The 16,449-nt window shown below is 42.1% G+C and overlaps 4 protein-coding genes across 5 annotated transcripts; 1 reads left to right on the top strand and 3 right to left on the bottom strand.

The window, feature by feature from the left end:
- Window positions 1-1,133: 1,133 nt before the first annotated feature.
- Window positions 1,134-2,826, bottom strand: LOC310940402 (nodal homolog; the record flags this gene model as incomplete). The annotated part of the gene is made up of 3 exons (XM_083905357.1): window positions 1,134-1,286; window positions 1,405-2,177; window positions 2,553-2,826. The coding sequence occupies 3 exons, from the start codon at window positions 2,824-2,826 to the stop codon at window positions 1,134-1,136; spliced, it is 1,200 nt and encodes a 399-aa protein (XP_083761483.1).
- Window positions 2,827-3,612: 786 nt separating this feature from the next.
- Window positions 3,613-6,257, bottom strand: dguok (deoxyguanosine kinase; the record flags this gene model as incomplete). Its single annotated transcript, XM_083905136.1, has 7 exons — window positions 3,613-3,708; window positions 3,913-4,012; window positions 4,863-4,978; window positions 5,360-5,507; window positions 5,643-5,842; window positions 5,935-6,044; window positions 6,152-6,257. 7 exons carry the CDS (start codon window positions 6,255-6,257, stop codon window positions 3,682-3,684), a joined length of 807 nt encoding a protein of 268 aa, XP_083761262.1. The 3' UTR covers window positions 3,613-3,681.
- Window positions 6,258-7,019: 762 nt separating this feature from the next.
- On the bottom strand, window positions 7,020-10,238 carry tcn2 (transcobalamin II). The gene is made up of 10 exons (XM_083904888.1): window positions 10,150-10,238; window positions 9,814-9,881; window positions 9,229-9,418; window positions 8,972-9,141; window positions 8,569-8,721; window positions 8,208-8,380; window positions 7,927-8,101; window positions 7,665-7,845; window positions 7,459-7,577; window positions 7,020-7,367 (listed from the first exon to the last, which is right to left on the bottom strand). Exons 2-10 carry the CDS (start codon window positions 9,869-9,871, stop codon window positions 7,306-7,308), a joined length of 1,281 nt encoding a protein of 426 aa, XP_083761014.1. The 5' UTR covers window positions 9,872-9,881; window positions 10,150-10,238; the 3' UTR covers window positions 7,020-7,305.
- Window positions 10,239-10,636: 398 nt separating this feature from the next.
- ccdc117 (coiled-coil domain containing 117) lies at window positions 10,637-14,657 on the top strand. Of its 2 annotated transcripts, none has more exons than XM_083904534.1 (6): window positions 10,637-10,717; window positions 11,944-12,139; window positions 12,255-12,302; window positions 12,375-12,674; window positions 13,409-13,555; window positions 13,673-14,657. In XM_083904534.1, the coding sequence occupies exons 2-6, from the start codon at window positions 11,991-11,993 to the stop codon at window positions 13,935-13,937; spliced, it is 909 nt and encodes a 302-aa protein (XP_083760660.1). In that variant the 5' UTR covers window positions 10,637-10,717; window positions 11,944-11,990; the 3' UTR covers window positions 13,938-14,657. The 2 variants fall into 2 exon arrangements, with proteins under 2 accessions (XP_083760660.1, XP_083760659.1); XM_083904533.1 differs by having other exon boundaries at window positions 12,252-12,302.
- Window positions 14,658-16,449: the final 1,792 nt, after the last annotated feature.

Raw genomic sequence — 16,449 nt, 5'->3', positions numbered from 1 at the left:
CCTCCACAGTAGCGTCGGCGTCCAGACGTTGACTCTCCTCTCCCTCTGTTTGTTTGGGGGTCCTGCTCGTCACCTCTGCTTCCTGACACCCCCTCTGTCCCCGCCCCTCCTAAAAAACAAACAAGTGCTACTGCTTTCTCTCCGTGCCCTGGAACACCGTCGTCCATCCACGTTGTTCCACTCTCTGCGCCTGTTTGATCACAATCAACAAAAGAAGCCTGTGACAGAGAGCAGCTAATGACCTCTGATGATGATGATGATGGTGTGTGTGTGTGTGTGTGTGTGCACAGAGATGTGGATTGGAGGCGAGGAGGAAGACAAATACACTAAACGCTTTGCTGGTGAACTGTGAGAGAAGACAAGTGGGATTTGGAAGAATATCTTCAAACAGGTTGAAGCTGTGAGGGATTCTGTATCACAAGGTGTGTCACTGTTCATCTTATGAGCAAATGTATACTTTTAAATATGCATTGAGGCTTAAATTGGACTTTATCAAAATCAGTTTCCTAATCACCTGCTTTAATGTGGTCTGTTTTACACTTTAAATGAAGATCAGTGAAAAACTTGAAGGGTTTGTTCAGCAAAAACTGAAATTTTGGTTTCAATAAATGACATTTTTCGAGGATTTTTAGCAATTGGTAGACCTGAAATGTGATATATATATTATATACACATATATATATAGTACTTTTATTATTAGCATAAGAATAGAATAGAAAACCACGACAAACTGGTTTGTCGGGGGCCTAAATACACTAGAACATTAGAAGACACTCAACCATGCTAATTAAAGGTGAAAGAGAATCCCAATTATTTATATTTGGAAAAATGAATAAAAAAACGTAAACTTCCAAAAAATGTTATCATTGATTTTTATTTGGTTATATTACAGTATAAAGGGTATAGAAATTCATTCAACTTCAAATTAAGTTAATCCAATATTCAAGAAATGAAATAAAAAACAACCACATTTTTTTGTCAAAATAAACCGTCTTCATATATTTAAAAAATATTATATGTACAAAATATACACAATGTATAAATAGATCAAATGCTTGGACAGTGGAGCTCACTCCACCGTTATAGGATGAAGTCTCGCTTTCATAAATGGACATTAAAGTTTAAACGAGTCTTTAGTGACAACCGCACTCTTCTACGATCATGTCCTCGTGATGCCTCAGGGTCAGATCGTCGTTCTCGATGTAAAGCATGGACAGCGGACTGAGGCGCGTCGGCACGCACGACGGACAGGTCACTCGTTCTGGGTGGTGATGTCGCAAGAGGCTCTGGGGGGGAAAAAAACAACACACACACACACACACAAAGAACTCACATTAATATTTGGAAACATGAAAGAAAATGAGTACGCTGTTGTGAATGTGATTAAAAGTTGCCTTATCTTACCTGCATGTACGCGTGGTTGCTGGGATGGAAGGAGTCGTCCAGCGGTGTCGGACACTCCCCCTCGCAGCGATACGCGTTGTACCGCTTGGGATGCACGATCCACTCGTCCCAGCCGATGTGATCAAAGTCCACCCACATGTCCACTTTGCGACACAGCGGCCTCTGGACCTGCGGCTCAGCCGTCGGGGCGGTTCCCGCGGCCGCCGCTCTCACCCTCTCCATCTTGTTCCTCTTGTGGCGCCGACTTTGACTTTCGCCGCCGTCTCTGTCCGTGGTCACGTGCTTTGAGTTCTCGACCGTGTGGATGATGCTGTACGCCGCGTGGCCTTCCTGAGGCAGGTTGTGCTTGGAGAAGACGACCATCATGACTCTGTTCATGATTGGATGATGTATTTTTCTCGTCTTGTCCCCGTCCTCCCCGGCGCCGCTCCCACGCTCTGCCTCAGAATCTCCTGAGGCCTCCTGGTTTGAGACGCCATCTCCTTGGAAGAGTCTGTACTTTAACAGCGCAGTCACATCAAAAACCTTCCAGGAAGACTTTCTGCTGCCTGCTGAAGTGTTAAAACTCCCCAGGAAAAGGGGCTCATCGTGGCAGGATGGGCTACCCGGGTCGCAGCTCTGCTTCCCGGAGTGATACAAATCCACAGTGGCTCGATTCGACGCGGAGAAAGCCGGCAGTCCGATCCTCAGCTCTGCCATCTGAACAAGCTCACTGGCGGACACGGTTGACATGTCAAACGTCACGGTCCATCTTTCACCCACTTGATGACAACCTTAAATAAAAAAAAATAAAAAAAATGGGAGAGACGTATATGAGAATTCACATTCAGCACTTTGGGGAAGACTCTGGGTAAACCAGATCCTCCGGACAAATGTCAAAACAGTGGAGCAGCAGGGCGAACAGAACAGCAGGATGTGTATTGAACCCCCCTGTGCAGGGACGTCTGAGGGCTAATATACACACCCTGTCACATAAAACAGAGAAAGCCTTTAAAGCAGAATAAGCATTCTGACACTTGCTGTGTTGTAAAAAAAAAAGAAAAGAAAAAAGGAGGGTCTGATAACAGAGAGCTGTTCAGTACACACAGCAGAAACAAACACTGTAAACATGCTCTTATTTTTACCACAAAACCAAAGTGTTCACTCACCTCTGGCCATTAGACTGAGGACAGAATCAGAGCTGTGCGCCGACGCTTTGTCCCCATGCGAAGGGACGGCGTCGACGGCTACGGGCGCTGAGGTGTCGGCGGTCCTGAAGGAGCGGTACAGCTGCATCATGTACAGAGGATATCTGCTGCTGCGATGACTCGACGACAGGCGCTTCTCGAGGCCCGATCGATATCTGCGGCCCTGGGTGGAGAAAACTACCCCCCAAGAGCTGAGCAGGAGCGTGCAGAGAACGGTCAGTGTTCTGGTTTCCATTTTTAGCCAAAAAAGTCAAACTAAGAGCTCCTTCCTTCCTTCCTTCCTTGCTTGCTGCCTTCCTTCCTCCAGCTGGTCTCAGGCTGCTGTGTGCAGTCACAGTTGCAGACAGGCCCCCTTTATAGTGGACAGCTGCCCTTTGATGACCCCTGACCATTCCAGACATCCCAGCAGCTCCTCTGATCATCAGAGCACATCACAGGGGCAGAGAGGAGAAAACATTTAGCCAAGGTCATTGTCCTGTCAAAGTGCCTGACCCTTTTTATATTCATGCAGGAGCCTGATCCTTTAGAGAAAAACATTAACACGTAACTCTTGTACAGCCATTAGCACCTCTCTGTTTCCTAACAGTGGCACAAGTGACACAGTTTCACATGACTTTGGTAATAAAATGAAAAATGCATTGCAATTTGTTTTTTACAAAATGATTATTTATTTATCTATAAAGAACAAATACAACACCCGTCTTTATTTCCTTGTTCCGAACAGTCAGGAATGTTTAAAACGGCATCACACACAAACAACTGTGTGATGTTCTGTAAACTGTGTTAGCCATGTGGTCACGGTAGTGAATCGCACGGCTTTAATTTATAGTTATTTACTATAATAAATAAGTTTTAACAATTTAAAGATGAACGGACAGTAAAAAAAACTTACTGAACAACAAGTTGATAAATGTAACAGTGTAAAAGTTTCTGTTTGTATAACAGAGAAAAACTCATGGATTACTTCATATTCCCCTTCATTGTAAAAGTCTATTGTTCTTTTCAAAGGTCCATTAACACACTCGACTAAATGAGGTCATAATGATCTTCTGTTTCCCAGTGTTGGTCTTATAGCTGACGACCGATCCTCTCACAGAGCATCGAAGAAACTCTTCACCTGTGTTCAAAAAGGTGTCGTTAAGATCACAGTGGATCAGACACACTTAACACATCAAACTATAACATGTCAGAGTACTGAGCTCTCTTTAAATCAAAGCAATGACTGTAGGGATACAAGCTTCAATCATATACAGCGACCCCATGTGGTTAACACGGTGCACAGCAGCTACAATGATCAAACAATGATAATACAGAACTGTACCTTTGTAATAAACTGCTCCTGCATCTCAGGGTCACTCTGAAACTCCGCACTGGTATCGAGTTGTAACACAGGGATCTGTTTTAACTTCTCGAAATGTGTTCTGGAAAAAAAAAAAAAGACACAAACTGTGTCAGACACATGTCTGCAAGGAATATAACTAAATCAAATTAGAGCATCCTCTGGCGTCATTGATTTCAGTTTTAAAATGTGTTTTAATGTTTTTATATCATATTATACAATATAATAAAATACAATATCACAGTGGAATTAATTATCCTTTATAACTGGTCAAAAAAAGAGTAACTTTACATTTCACACATCATGAATTATGCTCAGGTGATTCAGGCGCATCTACAGTCCCAAAAAACTTGACTTGACAAGACACTTTAGTTGAAATATAAAGAGCTTAACAAATGTAAACCTGACAAAAAATAGAAAACATTTACAAATATTTTTAAAAAGTCAGAAATTAATCAAGCTTAATATTAAAGCTCTAAAACCAACGTTTCTGTTTAGGAATGCAAGTAAATAACTATAATTTGACATCTTAATCAAGAAATAATGTATTTATATATAATAAAAAAATAAAATAATATTTTTTTGTAAAATGGTAAATTAGACATTTCAATATTATTTTGGTTAAAGAGCTTCTACAATATACTTATATGTATTAACCATTACAGAAACATAAAAAAACGATTTTGAAAATGCTGTTATTTGAGGGCAGTTGTAGCATAAACCTTATATTGGGTGGTGGTCTAATAAATGTGTTAAGCACTGTATTTGTATTTTCATATCCTCAGAATGTCGTATGAAAACATTGTTGCTGCTCCAGCTCACAGACAAGAGATGGTCATAAATTTCATCCCCCACTAAAATGAGTAAAAATGTGAGAAAGGAAGAGTTTGAGGAGGACAAACAACACCCATGTGATCATTATTATTACTCACACAGTGCTCTTCTCCACAAGCCAATTCTCATGTTGTTCATGTAGCTTCTCCAGATATTCCAGTTTCACTCCCTGCTCCTCTGACCTTCCCCGCTGCCCCAGGCGCTCCATGCATTTCTGGAAAAGCGATAATTTTTGTCAATAATTTACAGCCACTGTACATTGAGACATGAACACAGAGAAGGGAGTGGGAGAGAGAGCAGGATTGCAACTGAACCTGTGGTCTTTGAAATGTTTGTTGAAAAATTGGTTTGATTGAAAGTGTTTGCTGTACAAAGATGAAAGAGCAGCGACTATCACATGCTTTTGCCTCAGTTAAAGTGTGAATGTGTGTGTGTGTGTGTCCAGCTCCTACAGTGTGGACACGCCCTCAGACGTTCAGAGCAGAGGCTGAATTTACAGCAACAACTGTTTAACACTGACAGCAACTGTTTAGTGTCACATTTTCTTGTAGGATGTGACATGTTTATGGTTTTACATGCACTTAAACATTTTTACCTCTGGCTGTGCTGTGAGGTAAATGATGCCCTCCAGCTCCACCTGGTGTCCAAACTGCTCCACCAGGAAGGTGTGCCAGTCCTGGTAAACTGCCCACTCTGTTGTGTTGATACAACCCAGCTCAAACATGTTCAAAGCAAAGATGTACCTGAACGGTCCAGAGTACAAAAAGAACGCATTTGGTCAATAAATAAAAAGAGCATGAAATATACTGTACATACACACACACATCCATCTCATTGTAGTTCTTATTTCTTTCTGAAAACACTCATGTATCACTCACCTGTCGCTGTAGACTGAACGCTCATACACCTGGACAGGTGTTCCCTCTGAGCGGAGCAGGTGAGCAGGAGGAGGCTGCAGCTGCGTTCTCAACCGGCTCATGCACGAATACGTCTGAAATGTGTACGACCAGCGCTGGGGGTCCTGGTACATCATCTGCAGCAGGTTGCTGACTGTCTTCTGGGGGGATTCATCAGCCACCTGTCAACACAAAAAAAACAGAAAGGGTCATTATTGTGGCCTTTGCTTCCTTCTTCTTCCTCCAAGATTCCCTGGTCAGGAAGTGTGCATACCTTCGAGGTCCCACTGTCAATGTTCTGCCACTTGCTGACAGGTTCTGCCATCACCTCCCAGTCTGGACAGGCTGACTGCAAGAGCCTGGCAAAGGTTGACTTTCCAACAGCTTAATATTAGAGGTCACATAAAACAAAGATGTTAGCATTTACCAGCAACACAATGTGTGATTATAGTTAGCTTGAAAGTAAAAGTTTACAATATTCATAATCTTACCAATGTTGCCTTCAATGGAAACTCTTTTTACTCGAGCTTCCCCATCTTGAGATGAAGCTTTACTAGACACACTCCTAGAACAAGACTTCTTTGCCCGACTTGCCATCGTGCACGGGTTAGTTGTTGTCTGTGTTATGGGTGTGTTGTTTTTAGCTAGCAAAAAGCTGCGAGGTCTGCTCAACTGGACAGCAAACACAGTGCAAAAGTATCTCTTCACCTGTGTCAGACCTGGTTGTTTGCTAAGTTTAAACACTTGGCTGAACATGACGTACCTGTACGGTCCAACCATCACGACAGGTACTACAGGTTTTATAAAAATGTCATTTTAGTGAGCAGAAGAGGAAAATAAAATTAGCATTGAGTTAAATTCATAGCGGCTTAGCTTATCGGCTCTCTGGTGTAACAGAAACGTCCCGGGTGAATACTCATTATACAAATAAATATCTACATTTACATTTATAATTTTAAAAGTCCCTGTGGAGTTCAAGTTTTCGGGTTAACTAAAAAGGTGACGCTCACACGGATGTAACCCGGTGCTACAAACATTAGCAACGTATCATTTCCGGTTCACGTTCTTTCATAATAAATGTCGTCTGACAAAACTTATCTCGTCCGTTTTAAAACGCGGTTTATTGGTGATTAACATTTAGCTGTGAAATAGTATACGTTCACTGTGCGTTTATATTTTTTCCATTTGTTGTCTATATCCGTAATTTGAGGTGATGACGCATAAGTATTTGACAACCCGGAAGTGCTTTAAGGTCCGCCAAAGAAGAAGAAGTGAAATATAATAATAATAACAATTAAATCAAATATGTGGTGGAGGATAAGTTATTTTGGTTGTAACAAAAAAACAACAACACACACCTCATTATAAATCTTTATTTAAAAGGCCACATACACTTAAAAAAAGGAGAAAAAAGCATAATCATAAAAAAATACAAATTACTTGTAATATTCACAGCTCAGTTTCAAATCACTGTACAATTATATTCAAGCTTCAAACCTCAAACCTACTTGAAATGCAAAACCTTTCTGGCTGTGTAAGTGTTATCACAATCAACATAACAAAGGATTAAAAAAACAAAACAAAGGGTGAATTGCTTTTGATTTTCTTCCGACTTCCACAACTACGTCATTAAAGTGACCACTTCTCAGTAGGTTGTGTTCTTGATGGTGATCTTCTGGTCCTTCTGAATCTTGAAATCACTGACACCTGAAGGAACAAACCGGCGTTAGATGAAAAGGAACAGAAACTAATGCTCTATTAGTGAGTCATATTGTAAGGAATGTGTGTGTTTTGTCACCTTCAGTGAGTGTTGTGCCGTCAGAGGAGAGATGCCAGTATGTGCGGTCGCTCTGCCGAGCCTGCTCACCATTCACCACGCTCAGGAAAGGCCCCCACAGGCTGGACTCATGTTCAAACCTGTCAAACAGTATGTATGATGTATGCAATCATATAACTCTAGCTACACACGTTTTAATCCATAAAAGGTGTATTGTAAGAACTCACGTGAAGCCATCCCTTTTCCCCTGGAGAAGTTCAAGAGCCTCGAACAGAGAGCTGCCTTTAGGAACATCAACAGTGAACTCTGCAGCTGATCCAACAGACTTTAGCACTTCCACCGTCACCTTCACTTTGGTGTCACTTGGTAAAACCACCACAGGATCTATGGGCTCCAGTACCAGAGTATCTATTTGGAGGAGCATGTTATTTACAATTTACGTACACAAAAATGGCAACAAAAAGAGGACGGGAATTAAGCTGAACGTACTGTCCTCATTGAGACACTCCTTGTTTTTAACGGTCAGGTAGGATTTCTGCTGCAGAGCTGGAAGGATCTGAGATATGCCCATGGGGTTGTGGTATATGTTTCTTCTTGCGTCTGTCCTCATTGCCTCCATTGATGGAGCACAGTCTGCCACCGGGCTGCCCATTGCCAATAAGGCCTTGAACGCAACACATAAATACTTTCAGGCTACAAAAAATTATTTTTATTGTACAGGAATTCATCGTGGAAGCAAACAAAGGGAGGTGAACCAACAAGATCCTTACCTGAACAGCAAGTCCCGTGCTGAACTCGTTGCCAATGTGACCGTCAGTTCTGCGAGCGGACAAAAGCTTCTGCTTGATCTTGGTGAGGGCTGCGTCCAGCTCAGCAGCGTGGTGCACGTGAAAACCACCGTTTTTCACACACTGGAGAGCCATCCCAGCCATGGCATATGTGTCTGGTGAGGGAAAGCCGCATAAAATGTACAGTAAAATGTAAAGTTCAGTATCAGACAGAGCAACAATTGACACCATTATCTCGCTCCACCTTATTTACAGTCCTGTGTCCATAATGAGTGCATAAACTGGAAAAAAAAACTAACCAAGTCACATTTTATATAATCATTTCTGTTTCACTTTGACTCACCAATGCTGTCAACGTCTCCATGTGTAAAGTGAAGATCTTCCACTGCCTTGATGAGCTTGTTGGTGACATGGTTGTTGACCCTGACGCCGCTCGTGCAAAGAGCGAGCACGCCCAGAGAGTACTGGTAATAGTTGGTCAAAGGGCGGCTGCTGACTGTGTCAAGAAAATATTAAATGTAAAAAAATATAGAAATATATTAAAATGCAACTTCCAAATTATGTTCATGAGTGCCACTTTAGTAAATGGTAGTTGCTCTAGTAATTAGTCTTAGTATAAATTAATGAATTGCCTCAATGATGATTCCATTTTCCAAGAAATGGAAAATGTGGCACTTATAAATAATATTTGGCAATCACTATTTATCTAAATCTTTGGCCTACCAAAAAGTCAAAAGGACACTTACAGACAATGTGCTCTTTTTCCTGTTCCATCTGCTTCTTCAGGTGCGTGAGCAGCGACTCGCTCGTCTCCCCGATGCTGAAGGAAACTGTGTGGAGGTCGAAGCAGGAGGACTTCAGAGCCAGAGCGTACAGCGCCAAGTGGCCGGACACCGCCTGTCTGTTGGTGAGAGAGCTGACAAAGACACAGGGAACCAAGATTTACATGAGGATGTCAAGGAAGAAAGAGAAAAACATTGTATACGTGTAAATAGAGAATTACTTTTCCAAGTCATTGTGCAAGCTCGATGTCAGCCTACTCAGGTGCTCGCTCTCCTTGGCGTGGTTGTGGTAATCAGAAATCCTCAAAGCCAAGTGCACACTGGGATTAGGGAGCCCTGCTTGTGTCTCCAAAGAGCGGAGCAGATTCTTATTGAGCGACAGGAGCAGCTCATTGTTCGCCTCCTCGTTTTCTGGATAACATCATTCAAAGGAAAGTTGAATTGCTGACACCGACTTGAACTTTTGAAGCATTGCAAAACCACAACTGCAGCATCAGCAGTCACAGCAAGCGGAAAAGCGGAAAGACACATGTGAAGACTTAATAATTTATAGAATTTTCACTGCTGTGATAAACATTAATCTCCAGTACTGAACACCACTCTCTGTAATTTAACAATTGCCTAACTTTTGTCACTAAACAAACAACACGAAATCGGTCATTGCAAAATGTGTAAATGTCCAGATCAGTGAGTCAGTGTATTTTGCAAACTGGGGGTTTCAAAGATTTAGTAAGAGCAGTGAGTATTTTAATAATCAGAGTTAAAAGTTTATAAGTTTATTTGTATTTTTATAAAAAGTTACATACCACATGGTTTGCTTGAGGCAAACGCCAGTAGACTTGTTATAACGACCCAAGAGAGCATTGTGGATAACCTGGTGGATAACACATACAGTGGAAATAAATCAATGTTTGCTCAAAAAAAAGATACAGTAACAGTACAGATAAATTATTAAAAAACCCAAAAAACTTATAGTAGTATGACACTTTTCACGTATTAGAAGTGAGGTACAAAGATGTTAAACAGTACATCTCAAAGTGTTAGCATGTTTTTGATTTGTTACATAACATAAAGCTAATCAACCTGGTGAGGTTACCATAACAATGTTTAGCTAGTTTGTAGTTTAGCTTAATGGATATTACCTGCTGTTGTCTCCTCAGAGAGCGTCCAGCGGGAAGAATCAGAGCTGAGTAATGAAGCAGGCAGAGACAACAACTTCTACTATTTCACTGTCACATGACTCGCTATTTGAGATGACAACACAGTGGGAAAAAAACGCGAGGCTCCCTTTAAAACCGACTGTTCGTCAGCACATTCACAAACAGTTGGAGATAAGTATCTTGTCGGCTGTTTATAGTCTTTGGAAAGAAAACGATGCAGGAAATGTGGATATGTGTCTAGCTTGCATTTTCATCGCCAGATATCTTTAATATACTGACAGCACGTGTGAACTAACTTAGCTTATGTAGTTTTTTGTTTTGTTTTACTTTACCATACAACCCAGCGTTTTGACACAAACGCGAGTGAGTAGAAAGTCCTTTGCAGACTCGAACTACAGTCCCCACAATTCACCTCGACGAACATATGCGCAGCTTGCGTATCTTCTAGCGCGACTCATTTTTTGGAATAGCTCGTCAACGTCACCATGTAGCCTCTGAGGCCGTTCACGTCTTCAGCGCCGTCAGTCTGCGGGATATCGCTGCTTCACAGGTGGGGTTATTATTATCAACGTTCACCGCATTTGAGCAAAAAAAACAAACAAACTGTGGTGCCGTTCGTCAAATGAGATTACGGTGAGAGGAGGTGAATGTTAGCCGAGCGGAGGAGAGCTAGCAACACAACAACAACACAGACACTAAAAAGGGGCAGGGCAGCTCCACGGGTCAGTGTGTGTACGTTCACTTCGCGTCTGTGTGGTCAACTTATGCAAAGTTATTTATCACAGGACCCAAGCTGCCATTGTAGGAGTGTTGTATTAAAGTGCATGGCGTTATAGCGACATAAGCAGCTAGCTAGCTCCGTGTGAATATGTCATTTACACTCTGCGTGAACTTCATAGGTCATTTAATCAGGTGTGACACCAGGTGTGTGTTTTTAGCCGCTGTATCACATCAGCTTCAAGGTTTGACGTGTTGTGCGTTCACATATGGTTTTCTGTGTACATTGGTTTTTAACAAAGTGGTAATTAAAGGTAACTGTTGCCTTGTTTTATCAGTTTTTTGGACCATTCTCTGTGAACCATAGAGGCGTTTGTGAATAAAAACTTCACCAGAGCAGCTGTTACTGACATATTTAGACCAGCCTCCTTTGGCAACTTCAGCAACCATGCTACATTTAAAGTCACTTAAAGGTGCCATATGTAAGAATGTGGCCAAAAACTGTTACTACATTCAAATTCAGGTCTTTTATGTTTTTTTGTTTTCTGACGTAACTGGCAACCTGTGGTTGCTCTGCAGCTGAAAGTCTACTGACTGCAATGATTGGTAGACGGCGGTAGGTGGCACCACATGGCAAAACATGATTTCAAAACATAAAGATGATTTGCATTCTGCAAAAAAATTTTTTAATGCAAATAGTTTGTCTGTACTGTTGTTGGTGAGTTCAGTTTGTTATATGAACATTATTCCTGAGTCTATGCGACATATTAGGAGGATTTTATGGTCAGTTGCTTTAGATTTATTACATTATGCACCTTTAAATGATTTTTCTTCTGTTCCGTTTGGACTTCAGCAGGTCGAATTGACCATGTCTTATGAATGCAGGCAAGTGATATGCTTGTCCTGCGTCTCCACTGTTTGAATCAAACCCTTTGTGTCAGAAATCGAGTCTCTGGACTCTAGTCCCAGCGCTTGACTTGACTACATCACTGGACTAACAGGGAATACCTTCATCAGCTTATCGGATGATCAATGTTAATCTTTCATTTCCATTCGTAGTTGTCCACCTGTGGTTCTCCTCAAATCGTCTCACCAACTGGATCAATATGCATCGCTCTGGTCCCTCAGTGAGCAGTGAGCTGGAGTTTCTGCCAGCCATGTATTCATTTTCCGGCCCCACAAGCCTTCCTCAAATCTTTGACCTCGGATCTCCAAGCACATCTGGCCACCGACGGAGACCAAAAGCTTCTAACAAGTAAGCAGATGATAAGTTGTAGATTCCATGCATACATTTGTTAGCGATACACTGCCAATTTTAGGTTACTGACGTGTATTTTCTGTTATGGCACATCTATTTTCCCCCACAGCAGCTGGGAGGCACGCTGCCTCAGAAAGAACAGAAGGAGAGTTGATGATGAGTAAGTGTCAGCGCTGCCTTAGTTTACAAATTCCAGAGTGTTAATTACTCACAAATGAGTGTGTTTTCACAGGGGATGCAGTGCCAAAAGGCGGAGGTTAATGGTGGAGGCTGAAGTAGACGTTTCAGGGGACTCGCACTGCAGCACTCACCCGGCCTGGGCTGCAGCCAGCAGCTGCCATTCCCTGTCTGCGCAGCATGTCAGCACTGCGCCGCCGCCGCAGCAGCAGCAGCAGCAGCAGCAGCAGCCCTCCTCAGAGCCTCAGCCACTGCCTTTGTCACATCCTTCCCCTGCTGTGTCTCGATGTGAGAACGACAACTCCAGCATGGAGATCGAGGCGGCTCAGCGGAGACTTCAGGAGATTGAAGACAGGTGTGTGATTTGCTGGATGTGTTAAAGCTTCCAAAAAACCCATTTCTAGTGAGAAAAGAAATATGTGGAAATAAAAGTTGCTTCTTTATGGCAATGAATGTGGCATCACAAGTCGACATGATCACTCAGACACATTTATTATGTCAGGAACACATTACGGCTTTATGGTATTATATCAAATAGGGCAGCAGTCTTCCTCTCAAATTGATTCTTGACGGCTTTGAGGGCACACATTTGATTATAAGAGGATTTTTCATGCATTTTGATGCATCAGAATGTTTAAAACAAGTTCCATTGTAAAATAATTTGACGATTTACTTCAATTATCTGACATTTACACAAATGGAATGTTACGTTTCTGTGGAAGCCAGTGAGTCTCAAACACCAGTGTTTAATACAGAATGAATTCAGCCCAGTTTTACACTCACCAGCCACTTTGAGAAAGGAAACTTAATATAGTGGCACCTGCTGTGTTTTTCTGCTGCTGTAGCATCAAGGTTTGATGTGTTGTGCATTCAACCATGGTCTTCTGCATAGCTTAGTTCTAAATCTGACTATTCTCCTTTGACCTGTGGCATTTTCTCTTATTCTGACCGTTCTCTGTAAACCCTAGAGATGGTTGTGCCTGCATTTCAGTAGATCAGTTTCTCAAACACTCGGACTAGCACATACATCAACAAACCCTGTACCCTCTCCCTCTGTACCTGTTTAAGTGTTGATTGATGTGTGTCCAGAATAACGCTGGAGGATGACGACGACGAGGAGAATCTGGATGTCGAGCCCGCTCCGAGACGACCGGTGCTGGTGATGTCTGACAGTCTGAAAGAGGGTCTGCAGCGGAGCATCAGCGACATCCTGCCACACAAAGTGGCCCAGTCTGTGTAAGTTGTATTTGAAGATTTGAATGTGAAGTTAAATTAATCAATACCCAGCCCTACTTGTGCTCTCTTTGCAAAATTAAACCTTTTACCTTTCACCTGCGTTCTCCTCACACTTAGGAGCCATTCCTGCATGGAGCTGGTGTTGTGGCGGCCTCCCGACGACCACTTCGGTCCAAGGCTAAAGAGCTCGCTACAAAAACAGCGCAAACAACAGACGTTGCCGCCGCGGCAGCAGCAGCAGCAACCCCCAACACCGTGTCCGTCTCCCGTCCCTCACAGTTCAGCGAGCTCATCCAGTTCACCCACAGACGCCTCCTCTTCTCTCCTGTACGACAGTTTTCCTGTGGCTCACGGCTCCGGAGAAGAGGACATGGAAATGTAACCGTGCTTAAAGGATTGACCAAGTAATGCCAAAGGACACGACTGTACACTTACAGTGTTGTGACTCAAAAGACTATCGAGATCCAAGAACCACCTTACGCTGGTGAGATGATGTTGGCTTTATATCAATATTCAGCTTTTGACAGCGTGTGCAACACATGCAGTATTTTTGCTTTGCTGTTTTCTGACAATAATCCTATAACAATGTGATATGTGACATAGGACAGTAACGCATACTTTTTTATGAAGCACTTTTATTAATTTAAATCTCAAAAGTAACAGCCATGGTTTCAAGAGATTGACACAGTGTCAGCCGCCAATGCGTCACCAATTTCATTAAATGTACACAATTACATTTTTGCCCCCTCCAAAAAATAAGCTAATTTGTACAGAATTTTGCCAAAGCTTGTCCAAAAGCACACTGATGTGTTGTCAATCTCATTTCTGTACTTTGTGAAACATCAGCGTGCAGCACATGATGACGATGTACAGTTTACAAGTTTCAAGTTCAGCTTAAAATGTTTTTTCCGTGTGCTGTGCTCACATTTTGCTCACCACAGGACTTGCAGTTGTTACTTACGTGGTACAAAAATTATTTTCTTCTGTTTCGCAAATTCCCGCAAAGGCACCTTTTTATGATTTGATTGTATTTTCATACATGTTATCATAATCTCAATCAGCCATTAAGTTTACTACTTTATATCTGTTTATAAATAAACTCTTAAATGGCCAATAAAAAGGTTGTGTGTGACTTTTTTATTGAACAGAATTTTGCTTGACTTGCATAATAACAGTGTAATAATGGTCCCAGTATTAATCCCTGTGGAACACCATGTGACCGCTAAACCTGATAAAATAGTATTCATACAGTATATATTTTTTGAAGAACGATGACTGAAAACAAATACTGTATGTGTGATGAAGTCGTATTAAGTCGTTTTTATGCTTCCCAGAAACAGAAAGTATGTGTTGCACAGTCAAACACCATGTAACCTTTATCATTATACGAGCGACTTCTGACAAAGAACCCTCAGCTTTATGAGGTTATTCGACATAACTCACATGAACTGAGAGTCTCTCTCTAGTGAAATGTCAGCTGATCGCACATTTTACAGCTCACTGTGACCTCGCGGTGTAAAATTTGACCGCCTTAACACGGGGGAATGTGAACTTCATGACTGGATCTTCACTTTGTGTCATTTGTCACCGTGACCTGCTGAAGCATCACAAGACAGTAAATGATTCATCTCTGCGAGTCTGAAAGTATTACTTTGACTTTCTTGGACGTTGTTCTTGTATATTAAGCAACATTTCACTTCCTTTATTTGAGAAGGTCCCGGTCTTGGCCTTGAGCAATCTGTGAAGGAGACGCCATTATTACCTGATGTAGCATAAACCGCAAAGACAAAAATAAAAGATGCGCCCGTGCTATGAGAGGAAAGAACTCACTGTGGAAAGATAGGATCCTGACAAGTCTACGGCGACTCTGTGTGGAGGAGATGGATTCCAGTGATAAGTTTGGTTTTCGAGGCGGAGCTGCTTCACTCTGGTCTGGAGGAGACGCAGGAGCTTAAATGAGGCCACGTCTGAAGAAGAAGAAGAAGCAGTAGAGTCCACAGCAACGTGGACGGAGGGAGAGAAAGCGGGATTCTGAGAGGAACACCAGCAGAGAAGGAACATTAGGGGATGTTTGACGTTAACGCACACACAGGAAGAGTTAAAAAATGTACCTTCGCTGCCATCTCTGTGCCTCCTTCAGCCTTTTCAGAATTCCTTTCCCTTCCGTGGATCTTTGTTTTTCTATAAAACAAGTAATCCTTCATGTTAAAAAGATGCTTAGCCTTAAAGAAATCATTGAATGAGATGGTTTGGGTTATGGTTTTATGGTTAGATCATGCTAATGCGAGGACAGACAGCCGGTTAGTGAGTACGTCATCTATGTTTCACACAAACCAGTTACCTTCCCTTTAATAACTTTGTCTTGCACCTGTGGGAAGTTTAGAGCAAAACTCAACAGAAGCGACAACGAGGCTTGAGTTTTATTGTGTAAAAGAAATTATTATTTTTCAATTTTCACATTTTTTTTGAGGATTGGTAGTTTTCACCTTTCCAGTTCAGCGGTTAACTCCTCTTCAAACTTGCACGCCAGACGAGTCGTGGTCTGCTCCTTCCACTCACTCATGCTCCTCTGAAGCTGCCTGAGCTCCACGTCTTTGGCCTTCAGCTGCTTACGGAGAGACGCTGCGACTCCTCCTCCTCCTTCTCCTCCTCCATCACTCACATGAGACCTGGTCAGGCTGCTCAACTCCTCAATGTGCTCCTGCACCGAGCACAGACAAGAAGACACCGTTTGTTTAAAAATGTGTAACGTGATATTTTATTAAACCTGTTCGGTTCACTCTCATCTAGGTTTTTTTTTATTCTATGGGAATTGTGGTATTTATTGAGAATTAACTGGACATGTTGGATCATTTAAAGAAACCGTGTCATATATACATAGAAATATGTTGTTA

The sequence above is a fragment of the Microchirus variegatus genome (genome assembly GCF_963457635.1).
Source record: "Microchirus variegatus genome assembly, chromosome: 18".
NCBI classification, from domain to species: Eukaryota; Metazoa; Chordata; class Actinopteri; order Pleuronectiformes; family Soleidae; genus Microchirus; species Microchirus variegatus.
Note: the sequence above shows the minus strand (reverse complement) of the source record. Positions and strands in the feature narration are given on the sequence as shown.